The sequence below is a fragment of the Lycium ferocissimum genome, chromosome 4 (genome assembly GCF_029784015.1).
Source record: "Lycium ferocissimum isolate CSIRO_LF1 chromosome 4, AGI_CSIRO_Lferr_CH_V1, whole genome shotgun sequence".
In the NCBI taxonomy this organism is placed as follows: Eukaryota; Viridiplantae; Streptophyta; class Magnoliopsida; order Solanales; family Solanaceae; genus Lycium; species Lycium ferocissimum.
The window spans coordinates 20,171,324-20,193,871 of record NC_081345.1 but is presented as its reverse complement, the minus strand read 5'-3'; the positions used below and the strand labels follow the sequence as shown (position 1 = coordinate 20,193,871).

Genomic DNA, 22,548 nt, shown 5'->3' with positions numbered 1-22,548 from the left:
GCATGGATACAAATAGATCCATTAACTCTTGAAAAACATTGCAGTAAGTAATTAATACCATCTAAATAATACTAGTAGAGGAGAATATCATATATAACTATCACCTAGCTAGCGATTTAATTTTGAATGATTATTTTCTACTTATTTATTAATCAATTAAATTAATAGTTCATATAAAATGAGAATTGATCATCGTGGAGGATAATAAAGGGCACGAACCAAAACATGGAGTGCAATTATCAACTCTAGCTAGGAGAAAAAAAAATGACAATTGGTAGATTTTATATATTACATATTACACTTTTCTTTTTCTTATACAGGAAAACCCCGGTGTTGTGCTTAGGAAATAAAATGTAAAATGTGCCATGACTAAAATTCTCATTTTTCTACACTGGCAGGGAATTTAACAACAATATCCAAGTTGAGACTTGAGATAAGCATGAATAAACATTTATTTCTTTAAGTAGTTGCTGAAATATCATAATATCGATCAACTTTTTCCCCAAGACTAAGGGCTAGAATCCAAAAAACAAAAGATGGTAAAGGGATAAAATAAAATAAGGATTTCGAAAACTATTACTACGTACTATATTGATTTGTCAATAGCGTCATAAGTATGGGGCTGCCTATTTTTTAACAAATGGCCATTCAATAGTGTATGGTATGACCATGATTTCCTTGCATCTGTCTTCTATTATTTTTACATTATTTTTTCTCAAAAGAATCATTCATTTTTTTAGTATTTTATAGATTCACTAATAAGTTTTGTTTCTAACCTAATTCTAAATGTTGTGAAAACGCCAAAAACCTATCACATTATTATTATTATTATTCTTATATATAAACTAAAAACAAGATGGAAACAAAATTTGACGTCCCAGTGTATGAGTAGTACTTTCTTTTTTAATTTGTCTCAGAAAAATTTAAAAAAATTATTTGAAAAGGAAAGCTGTCTCCCTGTTTGATGAATGAATCTGAAATTCGTTGCACCTATTATTGAGGGTGAGGAAACAATTGTGCAAGTGCAGAAATGGGAAGTATGAATTATTAATCTCTGGATAAAATAACAAAATGACACTTTTGCCATTTCCAAGCTCTTCCCCCAGCGCTTTTTAAGTAAAGCAAAATTAAAATTGACAATAAAAGTTTATTCAAGCTTTTCCAATGTAAAATCAAACCTATTTATATTATATCACATATATTCTATTGTTAATCCAATAAATCAAGTATAATTGGGTTTGACTTTCTCACAAACTAAATAATGGGTCATTTACTCATTTTGCACTTTTCTTCCTATTTTGTGCTGGTCTTTAATTTTTGGCCCTCAAGACAAACAACTTTTTTTGCAGTGACATAAATTCATATTTCACATCACAATATCTCATAAGTTATGTCTCAAGTATATTCGAGTTTGACTTTCTCACAAACTAAACAATGGGTCATTTACTCATTTTGCACTTTTCTCCCTATTTTGTGCTGGTCTTTAATTTTTGGCCCTCAAGACAAACAACTTTTTTTGCAGTGACATAAATTTATATTTCACATCATAATATCTCATAAGTTATGTCTCGCACCCCATTAGGCATAAGTTTGATTTTGAAGGACAAAAATTAAAGACCAACTCATTTCATTTGATGAACAAATCGTGCAATTTCTTCCTAAACAACCCCTAAGTGGATTGAAGGGTTATATTTAAAATTTGGTAACTTTTTAAAAAATTAGAGCAGTGGTCTAATTTTGGAATATGGCAACTTGATCTTAAGTGTAAAATTTAAAACTAAAATCTTGAGTCTAATGTTTAAGGAATAAAAGGCCAACTTCTGAATACATAACATGGTAGTAACAAGGATACAAAAGTGGCCATCTTATATAAATAACACGTGGATTGGACTGATAACACCCATTTGACCCGGCCCATAAAAGGGAAGAGGTTTATCTGTATACTGCCAACATTTTTAGGGTTTTAGACAATCTTCAGGTTCCTTCTTCACCAATATTTCCAGGTTCATTTCCAATTTCTAATTTTGCTTGATTTATTTTACTTCTATCTCTTTCAGTGAAAAGATTCTTTAGTTATCTTTATTGTAAAATTATTTAATGGCAGTTGTTGGTCACATATTATTGGAATATCTTTGGTATAAGGCTATAAAAATAGAGTGCCTGAAAACAATTAATTCACTTAGTTATTAAAAGTATGATACTGCTGAATTGTTTGATCATATATTTTTTCTTGTGTTGGTCCCTTGATTTTGTAACAATGGCCAAATCTATCTTGATCTTTTATTTGTGCAGAGAATTTTAGTATTAAATGATAGAACCCCACTTGGTAATTATCGAGCATCTTAGGATTCATTTAGAGTCTTAGATCCTTAGAGATAACTACCTCCTCTTCATAATCTTGATAACTTGTCACCAATGTTATCAAAAGCGAAAAGTTTAGAAAAGCTATATGGTCCTTTGGGGGCAGAGGTGGATCAGGTGGCGGGTGTCATAATTTTCTTCAATGTATATCTTGTTAGGAACATGTATTTGGGTCGGGCCCGTCTCATTTTAGTTTATTCAGATCAACTTAATAGGTTTTTTTTTTTATTTGCAAATATGAAATTACATCTCAAAAATCAAGAAACGAACATAATTAGCATCTTAAACAAGGAATCACACCCATTAATACCCATTAACAACAGAAGTAAAATCAACATTTTCACCGAGGGACTTGCGACTTATGTATATTAAAAAATGAATTTGCACAAGTAAAATAACATCTTCAATAAGGGAATTACACTAATCAAAATAAGAAAATAATAGAAAAACTCTTCAATAGGTAAATACACCCTATAAGTAAATGTAGAATTAGATAAACTACAAGTTCTCAAAAATAAGATAAATTTCATGTTTTTTCTAAGCAGTGCTTGCGAAATTTCAATTTAAGTAGTAATTGATTTAAATTGAATTTAACAATTATAGAATAAAATAATTTTTTATAACGCACTCCCTCCGTCCATTTTTATTTGTCCATTATACTAAAAATATATGTCCACTTTTGTAAGTTATATAGTTTGAAAAATCAAGACATAATTTACCATTTTATACCTATTTTACCCTTATTATTAAGTACTCCAATTCATTTCTCATTTTATTTATTGCTTATTAAGAGTGTCCCAAGTCAAATATAGACAAATAAACACGGACGGAGGGAGTAATAAACAAAAGAAACTATTAAAAAAAAAAAATTGAATTTTGATCTCAATCCAAAATTTTCATTGAGACTCAAGTTTTTCGATTTAAATACTCACAGATTTGAGATTAAGAGAAATGCTTAATTTAAGGGATTTTGAAGTTTCTATTTGTGTGTTCTCGCTAGAGATCACAGATAAAATAATAGAAAAGAGGAAAGACAATATAAATAATAAAAAGATAAATAGAAAATTGAGTGAGCTGAAAAGGGAATTATTGGTACAAAGGAAGTAAAAAGCACAAAGAAAAACGGGAGTCTTGAAAATGTTCAAGATGGATTCAAACTTGGGTCTACCAGCCATGGCACCTTTGTTTAATTTACGACTGGGGGGTGGCAAGATCAAATATTTAACCTAATTTAAGCAAATTACAACATAAGTATATAAAAAATTAATCTAGGGGGTGCCATGCCACCCCCATCCCAAAGGGTGGATCCGCCCCTGTTTGGGGGCTTTAAGCACAAAACACAAATGAAGCGTGGGGTTTAATGAAAAAAGGGGCAAATGGAGGAAAATATGTGTAGTCCAAGATTAATAATCATAAGCATGAATAATAATTATATGGAAAAGAAATTGAAAAGAAGATTTGATAAAGTGAAATATCAATGGTTTAGTGTCACATCGTCAGGATTGCACTCATTAGTAAGGAAAAGTATGCTTTAGAGCCTTGATGACGATACTGAAGTGCCCATAAAGTGAGGCTAAGCGCTCGACATGTTTTGTGCCTCGCTTCAGGGCTTAAGCGCGTCTTTGACAACACTGCTTGTCACTCATGTGGGTATTAACTTTGAACTCCAATATAACGAGATACATTTCTATGCCTCTGTGTCACATTGCTTCAGTCATCAGCAAATTGATCAATGTGTTTCAGTGATGTGGAGTTAACAGAAATATGTATGGGTTTGGGTTATGTCCCTTAATCTGTGCACTTCTCTCCTTATCCGTGCTTTTTTAAGACAAGTAAGTCTGGGTGTTACACTCTCTATACAGTTTGTTAACTCTATTATTTGGTATGCTCTGACAAAGTAATCAATTTAAAAATTTGATTTCTGAGAAAAACAAATCTTCAAGTAGCAATTGTAGCCAATTGTTAAATGATTGCAAAAAGATAAATAAAAAAGGATCTTTTGCTTACACAAGCGTCACAAGTAAAACTCATTGATGGAGATATTCCATGATAAAGGAATGGTCACAACAGAAGTTAAACATTGTCCTAAAATAGCATCATGTGTAGATAGCATGAATGTGGCTATTGGGTTGTCTTTTTCTTGCTTGGCTCCATTCCACAGTTTGCCTCAACTTGACTTGTCTTGGAGGAATTCTGGCCCTTACCTTTATCCCTACTTTCTTTGCTTGTGGGGGCATGGAGATGGTAACTTTGGATTTTGTTTGTTGGCATATTTTGGTCTTTCATCTAAGTGGTGTAAGTGCAAACGATTACTGTTGTATGACCAGTTTCTATTTAATTGCAAAGTCGATGTTGTTTTGCTAATACTCTTGGAACTTGACTGGTTTGCCTTCTCTTTGTTCAAGGGTTCTTTTTGGGGACTAGGAAGCACAGGTCTTAATTTTTTTGATCCATATTCTTTTTGTTCTTGTGTCCAGCGCAATATGTGGGGATTCTTGGAATACTTCACTTCCAACATTAATAATTGTTTCATGATTTTGTGTTATTGTTTTTTTTTTTTTTTTTTTTTTTTTTTTTTTTGGGGGGGATACATCCATCCTCTATTGAATCTTCACACTAAATGTACTCTTTTGAGGCCACAACTGAAGTTGAATACATATACAGACAAGTCTATTAAGAAAGTTGAGGTGAAAAAATCTCATGTTTTCCTTCTATGGAATGGTGGAAAATTTCCATCTTTCCCTTCTATGAAATGGTGGAAGAAAACCAATGCTCACATATAATAGTGAACACTGAACATATACAGACAAGTCTTTTCAATATTGAAATAACTTATCTTCAATTTTATGTAATTTTGAGCTAGGTTTGGACATTTAGATGCATCTTGTGTTTGAATGGTATTATACAACCAGATGGAATGCATCTTTTTGCAATTCTTTTCACAGTATGACTTCTGCATGCATCTTGCATTATGTTGTTTTTAATTTAGGCATATAAAATTATGAAGATAAATTGAGATGTAATGTCTGATTTATACTGTTCCCCTGGTGTCTATATTAGATACACAGCACTCATATTGTACCTGTGCCATATAGGTGTCGCGGTAGAGTGAAAGTTAATGTCCTGAAATTTCCATTTATACGTAATTTGCTTGACTATAATAGTCTATGACTTTTGAGGTCATTCTTGATTCTTTTATGCAATTAATTAACCGGTAACTTGCATCAAAAAACAAAAAGGAGAATGAAGAAAGCCTTTTTTAGTCACATACTCACATTTGTCAGAGACATGTTCATCCGTTGTTATTTCACCAGGTATCTTGAAATTTCAAACATTCCCAAGTCAACTACATTCTGCATCTTATTGCAGGGCAAAAAGCAGAGTACAAAGTCTAGGTTAATTCCTTCTGTGAAGATGGCTGGACTTCCAGGATACAACGCCCTTGCCCCCAAGACTAAGAACTTGGTTATGGCTGGAGGTTTGACAGGATTTGTTTTTGGTGTGTACTACTACACTATGAGAGCTGTTGGTGGCTCAGATGAACTTCAAGTGGCCATTGATAAGTTTGAAGACGCAAAACGCAGCAGTGAGGCTGAAGCAAGTTTGGCACCTAAACCGTGATTGTGTCCTATAAATGAAGTAACACTGGAATTAGGAAAGAAGTATGGGATGATTTTGGAGCAGTAGAACCGGACTTCGATCATCTTATGACTGTTGAATAACTTGTCCAGTTCCTCATGCTCTACGAATATGTATACTTTGCTGTAAAGATATCAGGATATTGCACCCTTCTTTTAGCTTTCATGTTGAGATAAATTCTCTTTCTTGAATTTCAGTGTCTACAGTTTATACATTCAGCATGTTTATTTTAGGTTTTATAGTATCTCTCCAGTTAGTATTTGTTGTTATGTATTTCATAATATGCTCAGAGGTGCCATTATAATCAAATCCGTCATACATGCATGGTTGGCAAGGAAACCCAGCATAAAAAAGAAATGCTTAGAATAAATGATAATTTGCTGGCATTATATTTGGATGATTGAAAAGAGAGTAATTAGAATTTAATTTCATTTCAAAAACAAAAAAAATAAAAAAATGAAATACATAATGGCACCTGAGTATGTACCACCCATCCCAAGCCCCACTCGTGAGATTACACTGAGTATGTTGTTTGGAAACAAATGGAACGGGACGTATAATATAGCATTGTACATTCATAAATATATTTAAATATTTAATTTTTGTAATGATAATAGGATAGATCATAAATTATCAACTATTATAAAAAAAAAAGTTGCCACTCATTGACTCGGAATCCTCATATTATCATATCCTAATCGAGAAATCCCATATTATCATGCATGTTTACCGTTGGACTCTTTTTCGGAGGTGACTCTTTAAATTTTGCCTCTGTTAGCCGAGAGAGCTAAATTTGATCTGTAAAGTAGTTGGATCAATTTTCTTTTTGTAGACAAAATTCAACTCTTCGGGCTAACGATGATAGAATTTTAATTAGTGGCATAAAAAAGACTCTGTAGAACGCCAACTAATCATTGTATAATTGCATAGTTGTAAGGTGTTGGAGCAATTGCACGACATTCCGTAGAATTGCCTGCCTCTGTACGTTGTACTAGCAAATCTAGTTGCACCAGCAGCAAACGTAATCAAAATTGAATAAGAACACAGTAAACGGAAACAGAGTGTTCGAGTTATTTTATTGATAATCCGCGTGCACGATCATCGTTGTAGAGCTTCTAAAGTAGTAACATACAGTTTCGAGTATCCTTTGGACTCACCAAAGGCAAAATGGGTGAATCGCGGCCAGGCGACTGTAAGAATTTTGATCAATGCAAAGTTAACAACTTCAGATGCACCTGATTTACAGTCTGCAAAATTGGAGTCATTTTTCGTTACTTCTACTTGAGTTGATTTTCATTACTTAACTCATCTAAGCATGCCATTTATGAAAACTAATATTTTCGAAGTAAAAAAGAAAACCCTCATTTCTTCAAATTCATGGTGATGCTACATTGGTTCAATTGCTCATGCCGAGAGAACCCTTTAGTTTTGCAACAAGATGTGGCAATATGTTGATGCTGTCATGAACCGACTGGTCAACACATGATTCCAGTTCCTTTGTGGCATCACTTTTGTTCTTCTGGAGTTTAGCACTCTCAAACTTGTCTTGGCACACCATTAGAGACCTCTGCAGTCTTTCCTGTAACCACAAAATTACATTAATAAACTGCTCTACCAAATCGCAAGTATAATTCCTATTACTGTTACCAGTGTTTTAAAAAGCAAAAAGAGCTGAAGCTCAGCAAAAGCCTTTTGCTGGGATGGAAAAAAAAAAAAACTCGCCTTTTACTATTGAAGCACAAATTACCAAAAATATCATACATATATGAATTTAATACTATGATAACAAAAATTCAATATCCAATAATGTTGATATTAATCCACTCCTTAAAATCGAGATCTAAAGAATCGACTGTTTCTCATAGATCACGTTAGACGTCCTTATTTAAAGAGCGCACTTATCTAAAGTGCATGGCTTCGCCCATGAAGCAACACTGACTATTATTACTATTATGGGATGTGTAGTTTTCATAATTGCGAAATTTCGTCTCCAAATGCCACCACTTCAGTGAACTTGAGACAATGACCAATTATCAGATTATAAAGGAAGTAATAAACCCCCCAACCCAAGCCTCCCTGTTGTACGCATACGGAAAAGAGGGAGCGGGAGACAAGATGCCTAGCCCAAGAAAGGAAAGCTAATCTAAAATATAACCAGCCACCCACTAATAAGGGTTCAAGGCAAACCTCCTCTGGGCTAATTGAAAAACCTAAAACCAGGATCGTTTTGGCCAATCCAACTCGGAAACAAATGAGAGGCGTGTGGCGACATGCCTCTCTGAAAGAAACTTTTCCATCTCTCTTCAGATGCAAAAGTGGCCCAAATTCTACTATTGCAGACATCTGGCAAGACTTTGGGTGGTTCATACATCTTAGAAGAATACATGCAGTTCACTCTTCTCCTCAATGGGGTACGACCTTTGATGTCCAAGCAAGAATATCTCTTTTGGAATCTGAACTCCAAAGGTGTGTTTTCTATTAGAAGCTGTTACGCCACTGCGAGTCTCTGAATACACTCTCTCATTCCTTGACCATGGATATTTATTTGGAAGAACAAGGCACCTTACAAAGTCAAATGCTTTTCTTGCTTATCATTAAGGGTAAATGCCTTACCCTGAACAATCTTCAGAAGAGAGGCATCCCACTTTGCAACAGATGCTCACTCTGTGAAGAAGATGCTGATGATGTCAATCGTCTGTTCCTTCATTGTCAAGTTACATTTCAAATCTGGCATTTTTCCTTCAATGCCTTGGGCATCAGATGGGTCTCATCCTAACAACCACCCCCAACCCCCCGGGACTTTTTGTCAGCTGGTAAAATGTAAACAACAGATTTCGCGTAGAGAAAATGATAATCAACACAGGAAAATTGAGTAGCAGATGTAGTATTTGATTTAGAGTATAATGAGTGTTACAACTTACAATATCTATGATAATCTTCCGATTCTTCTAAGAATAATATGAACTTATGTTGAACTTAAATTCAATCTATTTTCAATGGCTTGAGTAGCTTGATCTCAAATCTTCATCTTGACTTGGATCTGAATTATTCGCCACGGACACTTGGATGGTTGCCATGAATATATATGTCATGAACAAGTAATTTGATCTTGGACACCTTGGTTGATTTTCCTTTTGTTCTTGATCTTTGACTTGATTGCTTGAACTTGTAGAGAAATCTGTGTGTGATTTGGTTGGTCGGTTTAAACCTGACCAATCACATTCATCTAGTGACAAGCTCCAATTTGATTGACCGGAACATGTCATCGACACATTTGACATGATGTAATTGGCTCATATATTTGACTTGGATTACCACATCATTTGACACAATTTTATTGGCTCATTTATTTGACTTGGATTACCACATCATTTGACACAATTTTATTGGCTCATTTATTTGACTTCGATTGCCACATCATTTGACATATGTCATGAGCTTGGGCTAATAAAGCGGGTTTATCATTTGTAGCCCAATTAAATAGACTAGCCTAATATATTTGAAGTTAAGTAATTAACCCAATTATATTAGTAGAAAAAGGTGTTTCGTTACAGCTTATTTGAAGAGATTTACACATTTTTGTCCTTATCCCAAAAATATTTAACTTATTATGTGTTAAGTTTGTTTTGGACTAGGAGACTAATAGTCTCCCTAACTACTCTACAAATTGTAGCTTTCATTATTGACTATTCTTTAAAAAATAACTGACAAAATCGCGGAGGATCTGCTGAAAAATCTCCTGTAAGTCGATTGACAATTCGACGTCAACTTTCATAAGCCCCTTGAAAACCCATTTTGCATTTTTTTTTTCCTTTCAGTTGATAATATCTTTTCAAAGTGTGTCATACATCTTTGTCTTTATCATCATATTTTAGATTATTTGGTGATAGCTAGAGATTAAAGGAGCACGTCTTTTGATGATATTCAATAAAAACTTTTATTGACTTTTCAAGATATAAACTGTTTTTGTCTTGTTCCATGTTACAAGTGCGGTACATCATTTTTGCCAGTAGATTGCTAACTAAGACGTAGTTTCGTTGTGACCAAATCCCCCCTTTTTTTGCTTCTTGTTTTGTTTGTCAATTCTTTTTTTATTTGACTTTTCACAAACATACTCGAGAGAAGTTCATGGTCTTCGCCCCTTTGCATCTGATAGGTATTTTCTTTCTTTCCATTATTGTTTGCAGAGAGACTCTTTGTTTCTTCTTCTACCTTTAAAGTTTAATCCAATGGGCAATACACCTTTTAGGGACAACTTTCTTGGAATATGTGATGCAAATAGTGTAAAGCTCCTCCTATTCTAACATGTAGTACTTTTTCCTTTGCAAGAACCATCCCTATGTGAAAGCATTCTTTGGTTTTGTTTCCTTCATCACAAACTTTGTTTCAAGCACCCTTTTTCTTCTTCATGCTAATTTTCTTTCTTTATGACACTTTAAATAAGCAAAATGTAACTTTCTTTATGTTACAGTCAAAAAGTACAATGTACTTCTGTGCCATAACTTGAAACATTTACTATTGTAGACATAGGGTGAAAGAGTTCTTGAATATGTTGGTGTCGTTCATCACATGCTTTATCGTCCATTTTAATTTTGACAAAGGCAAAATTCTTTTTATTGCAAACATTTAAAATGGAAAATGTCCATAGATAGGGCCACATAATTGTCATTCATGAAATTAGTTTCTTTCCGTTCTACATGTTTTCAACTTCATGCTTGAATAAGAAAAAATTCTTGATTTCCTCATTTTTCGGCAGCAACTAGATGGAGAAAAAATAGTGTCTCCTTTATCTTGACTACTATTAGTTTAAAGTAATTTAGACAGTGACTTATCTGCGCCCACTTTATCATGAAATCAATAGATATTGACTCTAAGCCGAAGACATTTAATTTTGTCCGAGGCAAAGGCCATTGCATCATCGACGCTAAAGATTTTATTTTATCCGAGACAAAGACCAATATATTGTCGACGTTGAAGACTTAATTTTTTCTGATGCAAATACCATGACACTGTCTAAGCTGGAAATTTTTACTTTTGTCTGAGACAGAGATTTTATTTTGTCCGAAGCAAAGACCATTACACAGTCTACGCTAAAGACTTTTACTTTTGTTTGAGACAAAGGCCATTACACCGTTTGTGTTAAAGCCTATTATCTTTGTCCGAGGCCAAGACCATTATATCATCTGAGCTAAAGACTTTATTTTGTGTGAAGCGGAGACCGTTACATCGTCTAAAAGAACTTTTACTTTTGTTCGAGACAAAGACCATTACACCGTCTAAGCCAAAGACTTTCTTTTGTCCGAAGCAACGACCATCACACAGTCTGAGCTGAAGACTTTTATTTGTCCGAAGCAAAAACCATAACACTGTCTATGCTAAAGACTTTTACTTTTGTCCGAGGGTAAGACCATTACACTGTCTAAGCCAAAACTTTATTTTCTACCAGTCGAAGACCATGACACCGTCTAAGCTGAAGGCTTTTAGTTTTGTCCGAGGCAAAGATCATTGTACCGTCTAAGCCGAAGACTTTATTTTGTCCGAAGCAAAGACCATTACACCGTCCATGCTAAAGACTTTTACTTTTGTCCGAGGCAAAGACCAATACACTGTCTAAGCCAAAGACTTTCTTTTGTCCGAACCAAAGCCAATTACACCGGCCACGCTAAAAACTTTTACTTTTACCCGAGGCGAGGAGCATTACATAGTCTGAATTGAAGACTTTATTTTTGTTTGAAGCAAAGGTCGAGGCAAAGACCATTACACTGTCTAAGCCAAAGACTTTATTTTGTCCAAAGCAAAGACTATTACACTGTTTGAGCCAAAGACTTTATATTATCTGGGGCAAAAATATTACACCGTCTAAGGCAAAGACTTTACAATGTCCATACTCAGAAAAATCGGCCATACAATGTTTGGATTGAAAACTGTGATTATTGCATTACCAAGTTAATATGCTGATAAACATTTTTATTTTGCAATTTGAATCATGGTTTACTTCAGAGATTTAATATCTTCTTCCTCCAAGTCACAATACCTTATAATATCAAATCATAAGGACAGCTAGGTGGAGATGAGATTGTTTGTCGATACACCATTAGTTGACATGTATGCTGCTCAGTGGCCACTTTTGGGCAACTCATCTTGTTTAAGCGATTGGACTCTTGAATACAATAGTCGTCCGCCCAAGACATGGATATTTTGCTCCTCCAATCATCATACTTAAAATATTGCAAGTTATTTACCATTGCCTAGGGCAACAAATCATGAATAGAGACTAGTTGGAGTGACACTTTCACATTTGATAACGAGTTTCACTACATTCATCGTTATTAGCATTAAGCTGAAGATGTCCTTAGCAGGAGCTACAAAGACTTTGAAGGACGCAAATTTTTTTGATATTGTGTATGGTTCACTTTTCACTTATGGTCGTAATACAAACATCATGCAAGCCTTCTACTAAGCTTAGTGTCCTCTTACAAATACATTGCTACCTCTGCTTGAGAATTATCTATATCACTTCAGGACTTACACGCAATTGACCGGTCTACCCATAACACGAAGTCCTTATGAGGAGTTGTGCCAAATGTTATAGAACTCACAGGCACATATGACATAGAACGAAGATTTCTCCCTCAGACTTGTGAGCATTTATTTGATGCCTTCCATCAACTACGAGAGGGAAATAGCAATAACCCAAATGTTCCTGTCAAAAAAGGGGTAGAGTTTTGGAGATCACTTTCTTCAAAGTACCTAGCAGCAACTCGCCGAATATGAGACCATAAGAGGATCAGTTGACCCATTTGCCAATGGATAATGATTTGAACTAATAGGCTAACCATTCATATATGTAATGGCCCGGAAAGCAAGATCGGGCAAGATTAAGTTGCAAGCATTTTGAATTTGTGTATAAACCACTGCAAATGCTGGCTAAGATAAGGACTATAAGGCTAGTTCTTCATCCACATGGCAGATGACACGCGATTTTGGAAATGCCAAGACAAATGACATCGCCCTCTTTTGTAGGGAGCACAAATATACATAACCATCAAGAAAAAAAGGCAGCCATGTATGTTATGTTCATCTTATGGTTCTTAACTCCTAACTCATGGAATAAGACTTCTTCAACGGTTGACCAATTAACAGCCTTATTAATTGCCCCAGTTGGACTGTGCGTCAATTTGAGACGAGCAAACTTTTTTTTTTCCCTTAGCGTTGGTTGTTCATACTATGCAGCCTTCTTACACAATTTTCTCACAGGAACAATAACATACCCAGTATGGTCCCATAAGTGGGGTATGCGGAGGGTAAGATGTACGCAGACCTCACCTCTACCTCTAAATTTTCTCACAGGAACATTTGGGTTATTATTATTTACCTTTCATAGCCGATGGAAGGCATCAAATAAACGCACAGAGGGAGAAATCTTCTTTCCATGTCATATGTGTCTGTAAGTTCTAAAACATTTGACACAACTACTCGCAAGGACTTCCTAATATGGGCAGACCGCCAATTGCGTGTAAGTCCCGAAGTGATATAGATAATTCTCTAGCAGAGGTAAGTAATGTTTTGTAAGAGGCCACCAAGCTTAGAAGAAGTCTTGCATGATGTTTGTATTACGGCCATAAGTGAAAACTAAACCATACACAACATCATAATTTTCTGCGTCCTTCAAAGTCTTGAGACTCCTGCTAAGGACATCTTCAGCCCACTCCTAATAACGATCAATGTAGTGAAACTCACTATCAAATGTGAAAGTATCACTCCAACTAATCTCTCGATTCATGATTCGTCGCTCTAGGCATGATAAAGAACTTGCAACAGTTTTAGTATGATGATTGGAGGAGATAAGTAATGTCTTGGACGAACGACTGTTGTATTCAAGAGTTCAGTCGTTCAATTAAGATGGATTCCCCAAAGGTGGCCACTGAGCAAAGATATTGGCCATCTAATGGTGTATCAACAAACAATCTAGTCTCCACCTTATTGTCCTTATAGTTCGATATCATAAGGTATTGTGACTTGGAGGAAAAAGATATTGAATCTCTGAAGTAAGCCATGATTCAAATTGCAAAAAAAGCGTTTATCAACACGTTAACTTGGTAAAGCAATAACCGTGGTTTTGAATCCAAACATTGTATGACCGATTTCTTTGAGTATGGACACTGTAAAGTCTTTGCCTTAAACAGTGTAAAGTCTTTAGCTCAGATGATGTCACGCCTTTAGCTCAGACAGTGTAAAGTCTTTAGCGTAGACAATGTAACAATTTTGCCTCGGACATGAAAGACTTTGTCTTAGACGGTGTAATGGTTTTTGCCTCGGACAAAAGTAGCAGTCCTTTTTTTTTATGAAGTACAAAAGTAGCAGTCCTTAGCATAAAGGGTGTTTTGATCTTTGCTTATGATAAAAAATCTTCAGCTCAAATGGTGTAATGGACTTTGCATCAGATAAACGTAAAAGTCTTTATTATAGACAGTGCAATTGTCTTTGCTTCAAACAAAATAAAGTCTTTGGCTTAGACGGTATAATGGTCTTTGTCTCGGGCAAAATAAAGTCTTCAGCTCAGACGGTGTAATGGTCTTTGCTTCAGAAAATAAATGGTGTAATGGCCTTTGCCTCGGACGAAAGTAAAAATCTTTAGTGCTGACAGTGTATGATCTTTGCTTCAGACAAAATAAAGGCTTAGACGGTGTAATGATCTTTGCCTCGGACAAACGTAAAATCTTCAACTTAGACGGTGTCAGGGACTCGGACAAAATAAAGTCTTCAGCATCGACGGGGTTTTGGTCTTTGCTTCGGACAAAATAAAGTCTTTGGCATCGACGGTGTAATTGTCTTTGCTTTGACAGAATTAAAAGTCTTCGGCTTAGAGTTTTTTTAAACAGTGGCTTAGAGTCGATATCTATTGATTTTATGATAAACTGCACGAATAAGTCACTGCCTAAATTACTGCAAACTAACATCAATCAAGATAAAGGAGGCAATTTTTTTTTCTCATCTAGTTGCTGCTGAAGAACGAGGAAATTAAAAAAACAATTTTATTCAAGCGCAAAACAGAAAACATGTTGGAAGGTAAAGCAAATAATTTCATGAATGATAATTATGTGGGCCCTCTTTATTGACTTTTTCCATGTTAAAGTTTGCAATCAAAAAAATTTGCCATATCAAAATTAAAATGGATGATAAAGCATGTGATAAAAGACAACAAATTCAAGAATTCTTCAATTGTATATTTACAAAAGTAAATACTTGAAGCTTTGGCTCAAAAGTACTACCTTCTGATTGTGACATAAAGAAAGTTACATCGTACTTGTTGAAGTGACATAAAGAAAGAAATTAGCATGACGAAAAAAAAAGGTGCTTGAAACAAAAAGCCAAAGAATGCTTTCACGTAGGGATATTTCTTGCAAAGAAAAAAATATTACATGTTAGAATAGGAGGAGCTTTACACTATTTGCATCACATAGTGTGAAAAAAAAAAAAATGATAGTCAAAACAAGCTACAAAAAGAAGTGGACTTGGTCACAAGGAAACTATTTTAGTTAGCAATCTATCTATGTAGCGCACTCGGAAGATGGAGCAAGACAAAAGCATTTCATATTTTGAAAAGTCAATAAAAGTTGTTGACTGAATATCATCAAAAGACCTAACAAAATAATCTAAAATATTATGACAAAGACAAAGATGTTTGACACACGCTTTGGAAAGATAAACTGAAAGAACAAAAAATAGCAGAATGGGTTTTCAAGGGGCTTACGAAAATTAATGTCAATCGACTAGCTGTGACTTTTCAGCAGATCCTCCACAATTTCGTCGGTTATTTTTTATGAATGACTGATAGTGAAAGCTGCTATTTATAGAGTAGTGAGACAATTAGTCTCCTAGTTCAAAACAAACTCAACACCTGATAAGTCAAATATTTTTTGGATAAGGACAAGAAGGCGTAGATCTCTTCAAATAGGTTGTAAAGTAAATCATTTTTCCTACTAAAAGTCCAAGAGTTCTTTTAGCAACTGAAGTCCGCAAATTGCTAAACGTATTGGATCCATATTCACGACCAACAAAACAAAATTTCAGCTAATATGTATGGTAAATTTTGTCCTGCAACGTGAAAGATTTTTAATCCAATAAGGATTAAAGGATAATGGGCCTTTCATGAAATAAGCTACGGGAAAGCATTGAAAAGAATCTGCAAATTATAAACCATTTATTTGCATGAATTGAGCTTTAAGAGTACACCTCTCAAAGTCAAGTCATTGAGCTTACTCTACATCAAGCCATTAAACAAATAAAGCAAGCAAGCTCATGTATTAATATATTGTCCAAATCGTTTCTCATGCCTTGGGAACAAGCAGTTGCTATAAGACAACAAAAAGAATTATGACGATGTCTTAATAGTACTTCAAGTCTAGTCCGTCGACTTTTAACAAGTCTAAACTTGACAAGTCTTGAAGTAGGACGCATTTGTAAGTACTTAAATTTTATAGGATTTAAATTCATCAAATAATTTGGACTATATCAAATTCAAGACGATAGTCCAAATTAATATTATGGTTAATATAATTAGATTAATTATTTAACTCTAAACACATAGGGCTAGCTCATTTAATTGGGCTACAAATGATGAGCCCGCTTTATTAGCCCAAGGTCCAAATAGCTATTAGCCCATCTTAAAGTCCAGGCTCATGCCACATGTCAAATAATGTGGCAATCCAAGTCAAATAAATGAGCCAATAAAATTATTCCACGTGTCAAATGACATGGCAATCCAAGTTAAATATATAAGCCAATGAAATCATGTCAAGTGAGTATATGACATGTTCCGGCCAATCAAATTGGAGCTTGTCACCGGATGAATGTGATTGGTCAGGTTCAAACCGACCAATCAAATCACACAACTACACCAGAACTATAAATAAGTGTCCTCATAACTCATAAATGGGACTAGAACCAAGAACAAGAGAGGTCGTGGATCAAAGGCCGCAGATTTCTCTACAAGTTCGAGCAATCAAGCTCACGTTAAAGTTCAAGTTCAAGTTCAAGATTAGAACAAAAGACAAATTAACCAAAGCGTCCAAGATCAAATTACTTGTTCGTGAAATCTATATTCATGATTCGTGACAACCATCCAAGTGTTTGTGGCGAAGAATTCAAATCGAAGTTCAAGATGATTATTCGAGACCAAGCTACTAAAACCCTTGAATCTAAATCGAATTCAAGTTCAACATAGTTCATATTATTGTTGGAAGAATCAGAGGATTGTAACACTCATTATACTCGAAATCAAATACTACATTTGTTATTTCCTATCTTGATTATTATTTTTCTTGACGCAAAATTTGTTGTTTACAAAAAGATAGGCATGTCTAAAGTCTCCTTTAAGATTCGGAGCACTATCCCTGTAGTTGTGTGGTGGGTTATTTGGAAGGAAACATAATGCTAATCTTTGAAGCCAGAAGAGACAACATTCTCAATCTTAGACACAAATGTGTAGTATTGCTTAACTTTTGGTGTCACATGGTCAATGTCAATGGTTTACAGCCGGCTTGCATGATAGATTTTCTTGGGTCTTGAAATACTCTTTAAAGTTATTATCCACCTTTTGCTGGTTCCCAACAATAATAAACTTATTTTACCGATTGCGAAAAAAAAAAAAAAAAAAAAAAAAAAACAGAGACAAATTACCTATTCAGCCCAAACCAGTCACACAAGTATGATAGTGTCGATTCACAAGGTTCAGCAGCTCCTTGCTCTCACAAGAACGTCAACATCATCAAGTGAGAATCATTTGAACATTTGATTTCACTGAAGCAACTTTCTCTTGCGGCAATTTAAGAGTTGAGAGGAGAAGAAGAAACTAGACCATCCAATTATATCAGTGAACTTTTTAATTGATCCATGCCCCCACCCCCAAGAAAAAATTCTACTTATAATGGATTAATATGGGAATCAACATCTACTTGGTTTTTTATCAATAAAAAAAGCTTAATTGATTTTGGGGTTTTAAACATATTAATGTGGTAGAGATGATAGCTTGGTTGAGCAAGATGAGGATGTGAAGAAAATCAAAACTAGGAGTAACTCAATCTTAAGAGATGGAGAAGGCAGAAAATAGTATCAACAATCTTAAAATTATACTTCACAACCTTAAGGGTATATGCTATGTGCCTATGTAGCAGGTGTTGCTAACGTGAAATATCTAATGTGTCTATTCAGCATCTTTTCGTACATTTCAGCTTCACTGGGCAAATCTGGGCAATATTCTTGACAGTGTTTGGTGTATATTTTGCAGTACCCTTCAATTTTGAAAGTTTGTTAGGCTGCAGGAAGACATAATATGCTGGCAGGGTTCATAAGAAGATTTGGATGTCAGCTCTCCTATGCTTTGCTTGGAATATATGGACCAAAAGAAACAGGAGGATCTTTAAAGGTAAAAAGGAGGTGGCCTCTGTTATTAAATATAGATGTGTGCAGAATTATGTACTCTTGGATGGGAATTTAGATTCAAATTTGAATAATATGCTGGAGTTGTTAGAATCTTGGAATATGCAGTTGTAAAACGAGTCCTGCTTTTGTAATTTTGCTGCAGTACCATCTTGGAAGTGTTTTTTTATGACAAGGGAACCCGCAGCCGCTACCTTTCAGGTGCACACAAAGGGTAAACCCCGCTCCTGTGCAATATCCCGCAAACCAAACATCTTGGTAGTGTTTTTTTTTTTTTTTTTTTTTTTTTGTGAATAAGGTAACATCACATCTTGGTAGTGTTTACTAATAAAACTTTACCTTATCAAAAGAGATACATATATATAATTCACAAAGTGCTGTTGGGTTTGGTGTGTATGTGTTTGGTGGGAAAAGAAGGGGGGAAGGGGGGATTAGGAAGCGATTGCACTACCTAATCTATCATATCTAAACCCTCAACCTTCAAACAAATCTCTCTCTCTCTCTCTCATAGGGGCGAGCTGCATGAAGCTTATTGAGTTTTTTCCTAGATAGATGCAATCACACTTCTAAAGTAAGAAATTATACCTTCATCTGATCTGTATTATCTAATATGTAGATCGTTTCCTTTTTTTAACCAGAATGTGTTCCCAAGTCACTACTAACCTAAAATGCAATTCCCAGAGAAATCATATACCAATATTCTTGATGAAACCTTCATTAGAAGAACTTATCAAACAAAAAGAAAGGACAGAAAACAGAACCTTAATCAAAATAACAACTACTTATTTCTTAAGCTACTAGAGAAATTGAAAGGCTTAAATAGTAAAATTACTAATGAAAATTGTTGGAATCATATTTTTCTTAAACAAATTTGCTACTAAAGTGTAGCTTAAAAGTATAAGCGTTTTGATAGCCAAAGGTATTCCAAATCGCTACTATCTCATTTCAGACCATCTAAATGCGCAATTAGCACAACTGTGATTTATATTAATTGGAAAATAAAGTCAAATATGTCAAATAACTCATTAAGAATTCAAAACAACAACTAAACCTCAATTACAAACTAGATAGGGTCAGCTTTATGTATGCTCTATATCAACCCCACCACACTTGGTCTTCTTCATTCCAATACTCGACCAGACAAATTAGAGGTTTTATAAAACCATAGATTCTTTAAATTTCAAGTTTCTCTACTCACATACAAATCTCAACTAAATGAAAAAGATTCTTGACAAATATCCGAGCTAATGTAAGTGCATCAATCATAACTGAACCTTAATCCAACTTGTTGGTGTCCCCTATATGGATACTTTTTTCCATTACGTTCTATGCACACAGATTCGAAAAGATCATAAATCTTTTTAGATAACTTCCCTCCACGTAAATTTAGATTTACCTCATCCTTTTAATACCATTGATCATCCTGATGGCACATCTAACAACCGAGTGCATTTCGAGGTTTACGTAAGACACACACAGCCAAAGCATCTCATGTGACCTCCTATTTCATCCTCTATGTGTACTAGTAATATTTGATGATAGATTCAGTATGAGTTATGGCCTTATCGGCCTATGATATTAGAAAGTAATAGGAGTTGGCCTTGATGGCTTAAGTAGCCTGATTATGTCCAGAGTATATGAGTTACATATTGGTACGCTCGGGGTCAAGTAAGGGCACCGGGTGCCAGCCACACCTCCCCAGGTTTGGGGCGTGACATTATCTCTCATGTGTGTGGTTTGCAGGCTATTGCACAGGAGCGGGGTTTACCCTGTGCGCACCCAAAGGGTAGCGGCTGCGGATTCCCTTGTCATCAAAAAAGAAAGAAAAAAGCCCAACAATAACATAGTAACAAGCAGCACGTTTCATTGTTTAGATATGATTCGGACAGCAAGAAAAAATAAAATTAGGAATAAAAGAAATGAACTTCACCTGAAACTTGGCCATCTCATTCTGAACAAGATGCTGAGCATTGTGCACAGGAACACTGCAGTGCTCGACACAGCGCCCAATCTCCTCTTGGTTTCTTCTCCTATCAAAGCATTCGTAAGCACATCTGAAATAAGCTTGCTGCACATTCCCATTAACAATAAAAAGAAAAAGAAAAAACACCCGAATTAAAACACAATAATCAGCAAACAAGTATATCAGTGTGACAGTAAATATATACTCCCTCCTTCCCAATTTAATAGCCTTACTTTCTTTCTTGGAATGTCCCAAAAAAAAGTGCCTCATTCTATATTTAGTAGGTTGACAATTCAAACATACTAAACCACAGGATTCAAAAGTCATTTTAGTACTCCCTCCGTCCATTTTTATTTGTCATGTATACTAAAAATAGATGTTCATTTTAGAAAACCAAGAAATAAATTACCATTCCATACATATTTTACCCTTATTATTAATTATTGAGTTAAAAACTTGAAGGAATTGTTAATGGCTGCACAACTTTTATAGTATATTTGATTGATTTCACACATTAGATAACTTAGTAACTATTAGGGGTGATACAGTAAAATTATCATTTATTTATGGACGGGAGTGTCAAGTCAATACAGGACAAGTGAAAATGGACAGAGGGAGTACATTAAGAACGCAAGTCTTCATTTGTAATTAAAACTCTGTGTCCAATCAAAGTGAGAGAGGAGGGATTGTAGAACCTGAAGAGTGAAATTGACGTGGTCTTGAATGCCAGAGAGTTGGGTTTCGGCAGCTTTGTTAACTTCGTTCAGTTTTTGTCTTAATCTTTCTGAAACTATCCTCTCTTCTGCTGCTGCTATTGCCTCCATTCTTGCCAATTTGTTGTTTTTGGTACACCCCAATTTGCTCTAGTTAAGGAGGAAAGAATTGTGTTACAAGTTTGAAAACCAAGATTTAGGGCTTTCAAAAGGGTTTAAGGATGGAGTAGGAAGGAGAGAAATTGGCAAATCAAGACTCTAAGCTTAAAAGGGTTTAAGGATTTTTACACCTAGTTTTAGCTAGTGTTTTAAAATTGTTTAAGGTTTAGTTATTTTTAATGTACAAATAAAATTTTAATAAGAATATCGTAGTTAAAACACGAAAAAACTTCAAAAGCTTTTTATCCAAGAATGTTATAGAATTTGATTTAATAAGAATTTAAATTCCATGAATGTTTTATGAAGTTTGAGACTCCATTCAATTTTTGAACTCCAACATGCTTAGGGCTCGTTTGGACATGATTTGAAATCAGTGATCTGAAACGATGTTGATTTGAAATGAAAATTTTATTTGGACATGCAATTTGGATTTCTTATGTTTTATTTTTCCACATAAACATGAAAACCCTAAAATTTATGAAAACAATCAAAACTTCTTCAACGCTTATACAATCTTACCAAATGAGCAAATCATAGTTCAGTGACAAGGTATCGAAATATCCTAAGGCGCCGCATTCCTAAATCGCATATCTCTGTGTCCTCTTATAAATAAATGCTTACAATTAAATTACATGTTATTACAAACTTTTAAATGCACATAATTTGACAAAGATTTCTATCCAAAAATCAACAATACCAGCAACTATTTTTTTTTTTTTAAAGAGAAATAACAACAAGAAACTAGCTCGAAACTAGGCGAGGGAATGAGACCCCAACTACATCTCCTGCAACACGCGAAGAAATGCTAGAAGGCACGTGTGAATGTCATTCAAAGCAAGACTCTTGACTAAACGCCACATTGGCTAACCCATCAACAACCGAGTTAGCCTCCCTATAAATATGTGTGTACAGAGACCACCCGCTTCCAGACAAGAGGTAACGAATGCGGTTGACTATATCACCATTCCGACGAGGCACAGCTTCTTCCAACAAGAGACTAACTACACTAGCATTATCAATTTGCAAGGCAACTTGGCGCCAACCCCTATCCCAGGCTTCCTGAAGGCCAGTGAGGACTCCTCATGCTCTAAATGATGTACAAACTCCAATTTTGACTGAAAATCCTCTAAGCCACGTGCTATCAGAATCACGAAATACACCACTTGTAGTTCCCATCAAGATACTTCTTCGAAGAGCCCCATCTGTGTTCAAAGCTACCCACCAACGCTGTGAGGACCAACATTAACGAAACTATGTGCTTCATTGTTAGAC

At 35.0% G+C, this 22,548-nt stretch overlaps 2 protein-coding genes across 2 annotated transcripts; one reads left to right on the top strand and one right to left on the bottom strand.

Annotated features, from left to right (window-relative positions):
* The first annotated feature begins 1,855 nt into the window (after positions 1-1,855).
* LOC132051761 (uncharacterized) lies at positions 1,856-6,261 on the top strand. The gene is made up of 2 exons (XM_059442959.1): positions 1,856-2,003; positions 5,731-6,261. Exon 2 carries the CDS (start codon positions 5,776-5,778, stop codon positions 5,980-5,982), a length of 207 nt encoding a protein of 68 aa, XP_059298942.1. The 5' UTR covers positions 1,856-2,003; positions 5,731-5,775; the 3' UTR covers positions 5,983-6,261.
* A 786-nt stretch (positions 6,262-7,047) lies between these two features.
* On the bottom strand, positions 7,048-21,378 carry LOC132051759 (uncharacterized). Its single transcript, XM_059442958.1, has 3 exons — positions 21,100-21,378; positions 20,372-20,509; positions 7,048-7,579 (listed from the first exon to the last, which is right to left on the bottom strand). The coding sequence occupies exons 1-3, from the start codon at positions 21,226-21,228 to the stop codon at positions 7,397-7,399; spliced, it is 450 nt and encodes a 149-aa protein (XP_059298941.1). The 5' UTR covers positions 21,229-21,378; the 3' UTR covers positions 7,048-7,396.
* Between the last annotated feature and the right edge of the window lie 1,170 nt (positions 21,379-22,548).

Coding starts and splice junctions, on each gene's coding strand:
- LOC132051761 (XM_059442959.1), top strand. CDS start 5,776: ATGGCTGGACTTCCAGGATACAACGCCCTTGCCCCCAAGACTAAGAAC.
- LOC132051759 (XM_059442958.1), bottom strand. CDS start 21,228: ATGGAGGCAATAGCAGCAGCAGAAGAGAGGATAGTTTCAGAAAGATTA. Junction 20,510..21,099: donor ACGTCAATTTCACTCTTCAG/GTTCTACAATCC, acceptor GGGAATGTGCAG/CAAGCTTATTTCAGATGTGC. Junction 7,580..20,371: donor ATGAGATGGCCAAGTTTCAG/GTGAAGTTCATT, acceptor TTGTGGTTACAG/GAAAGACTGCAGAGGTCTCT.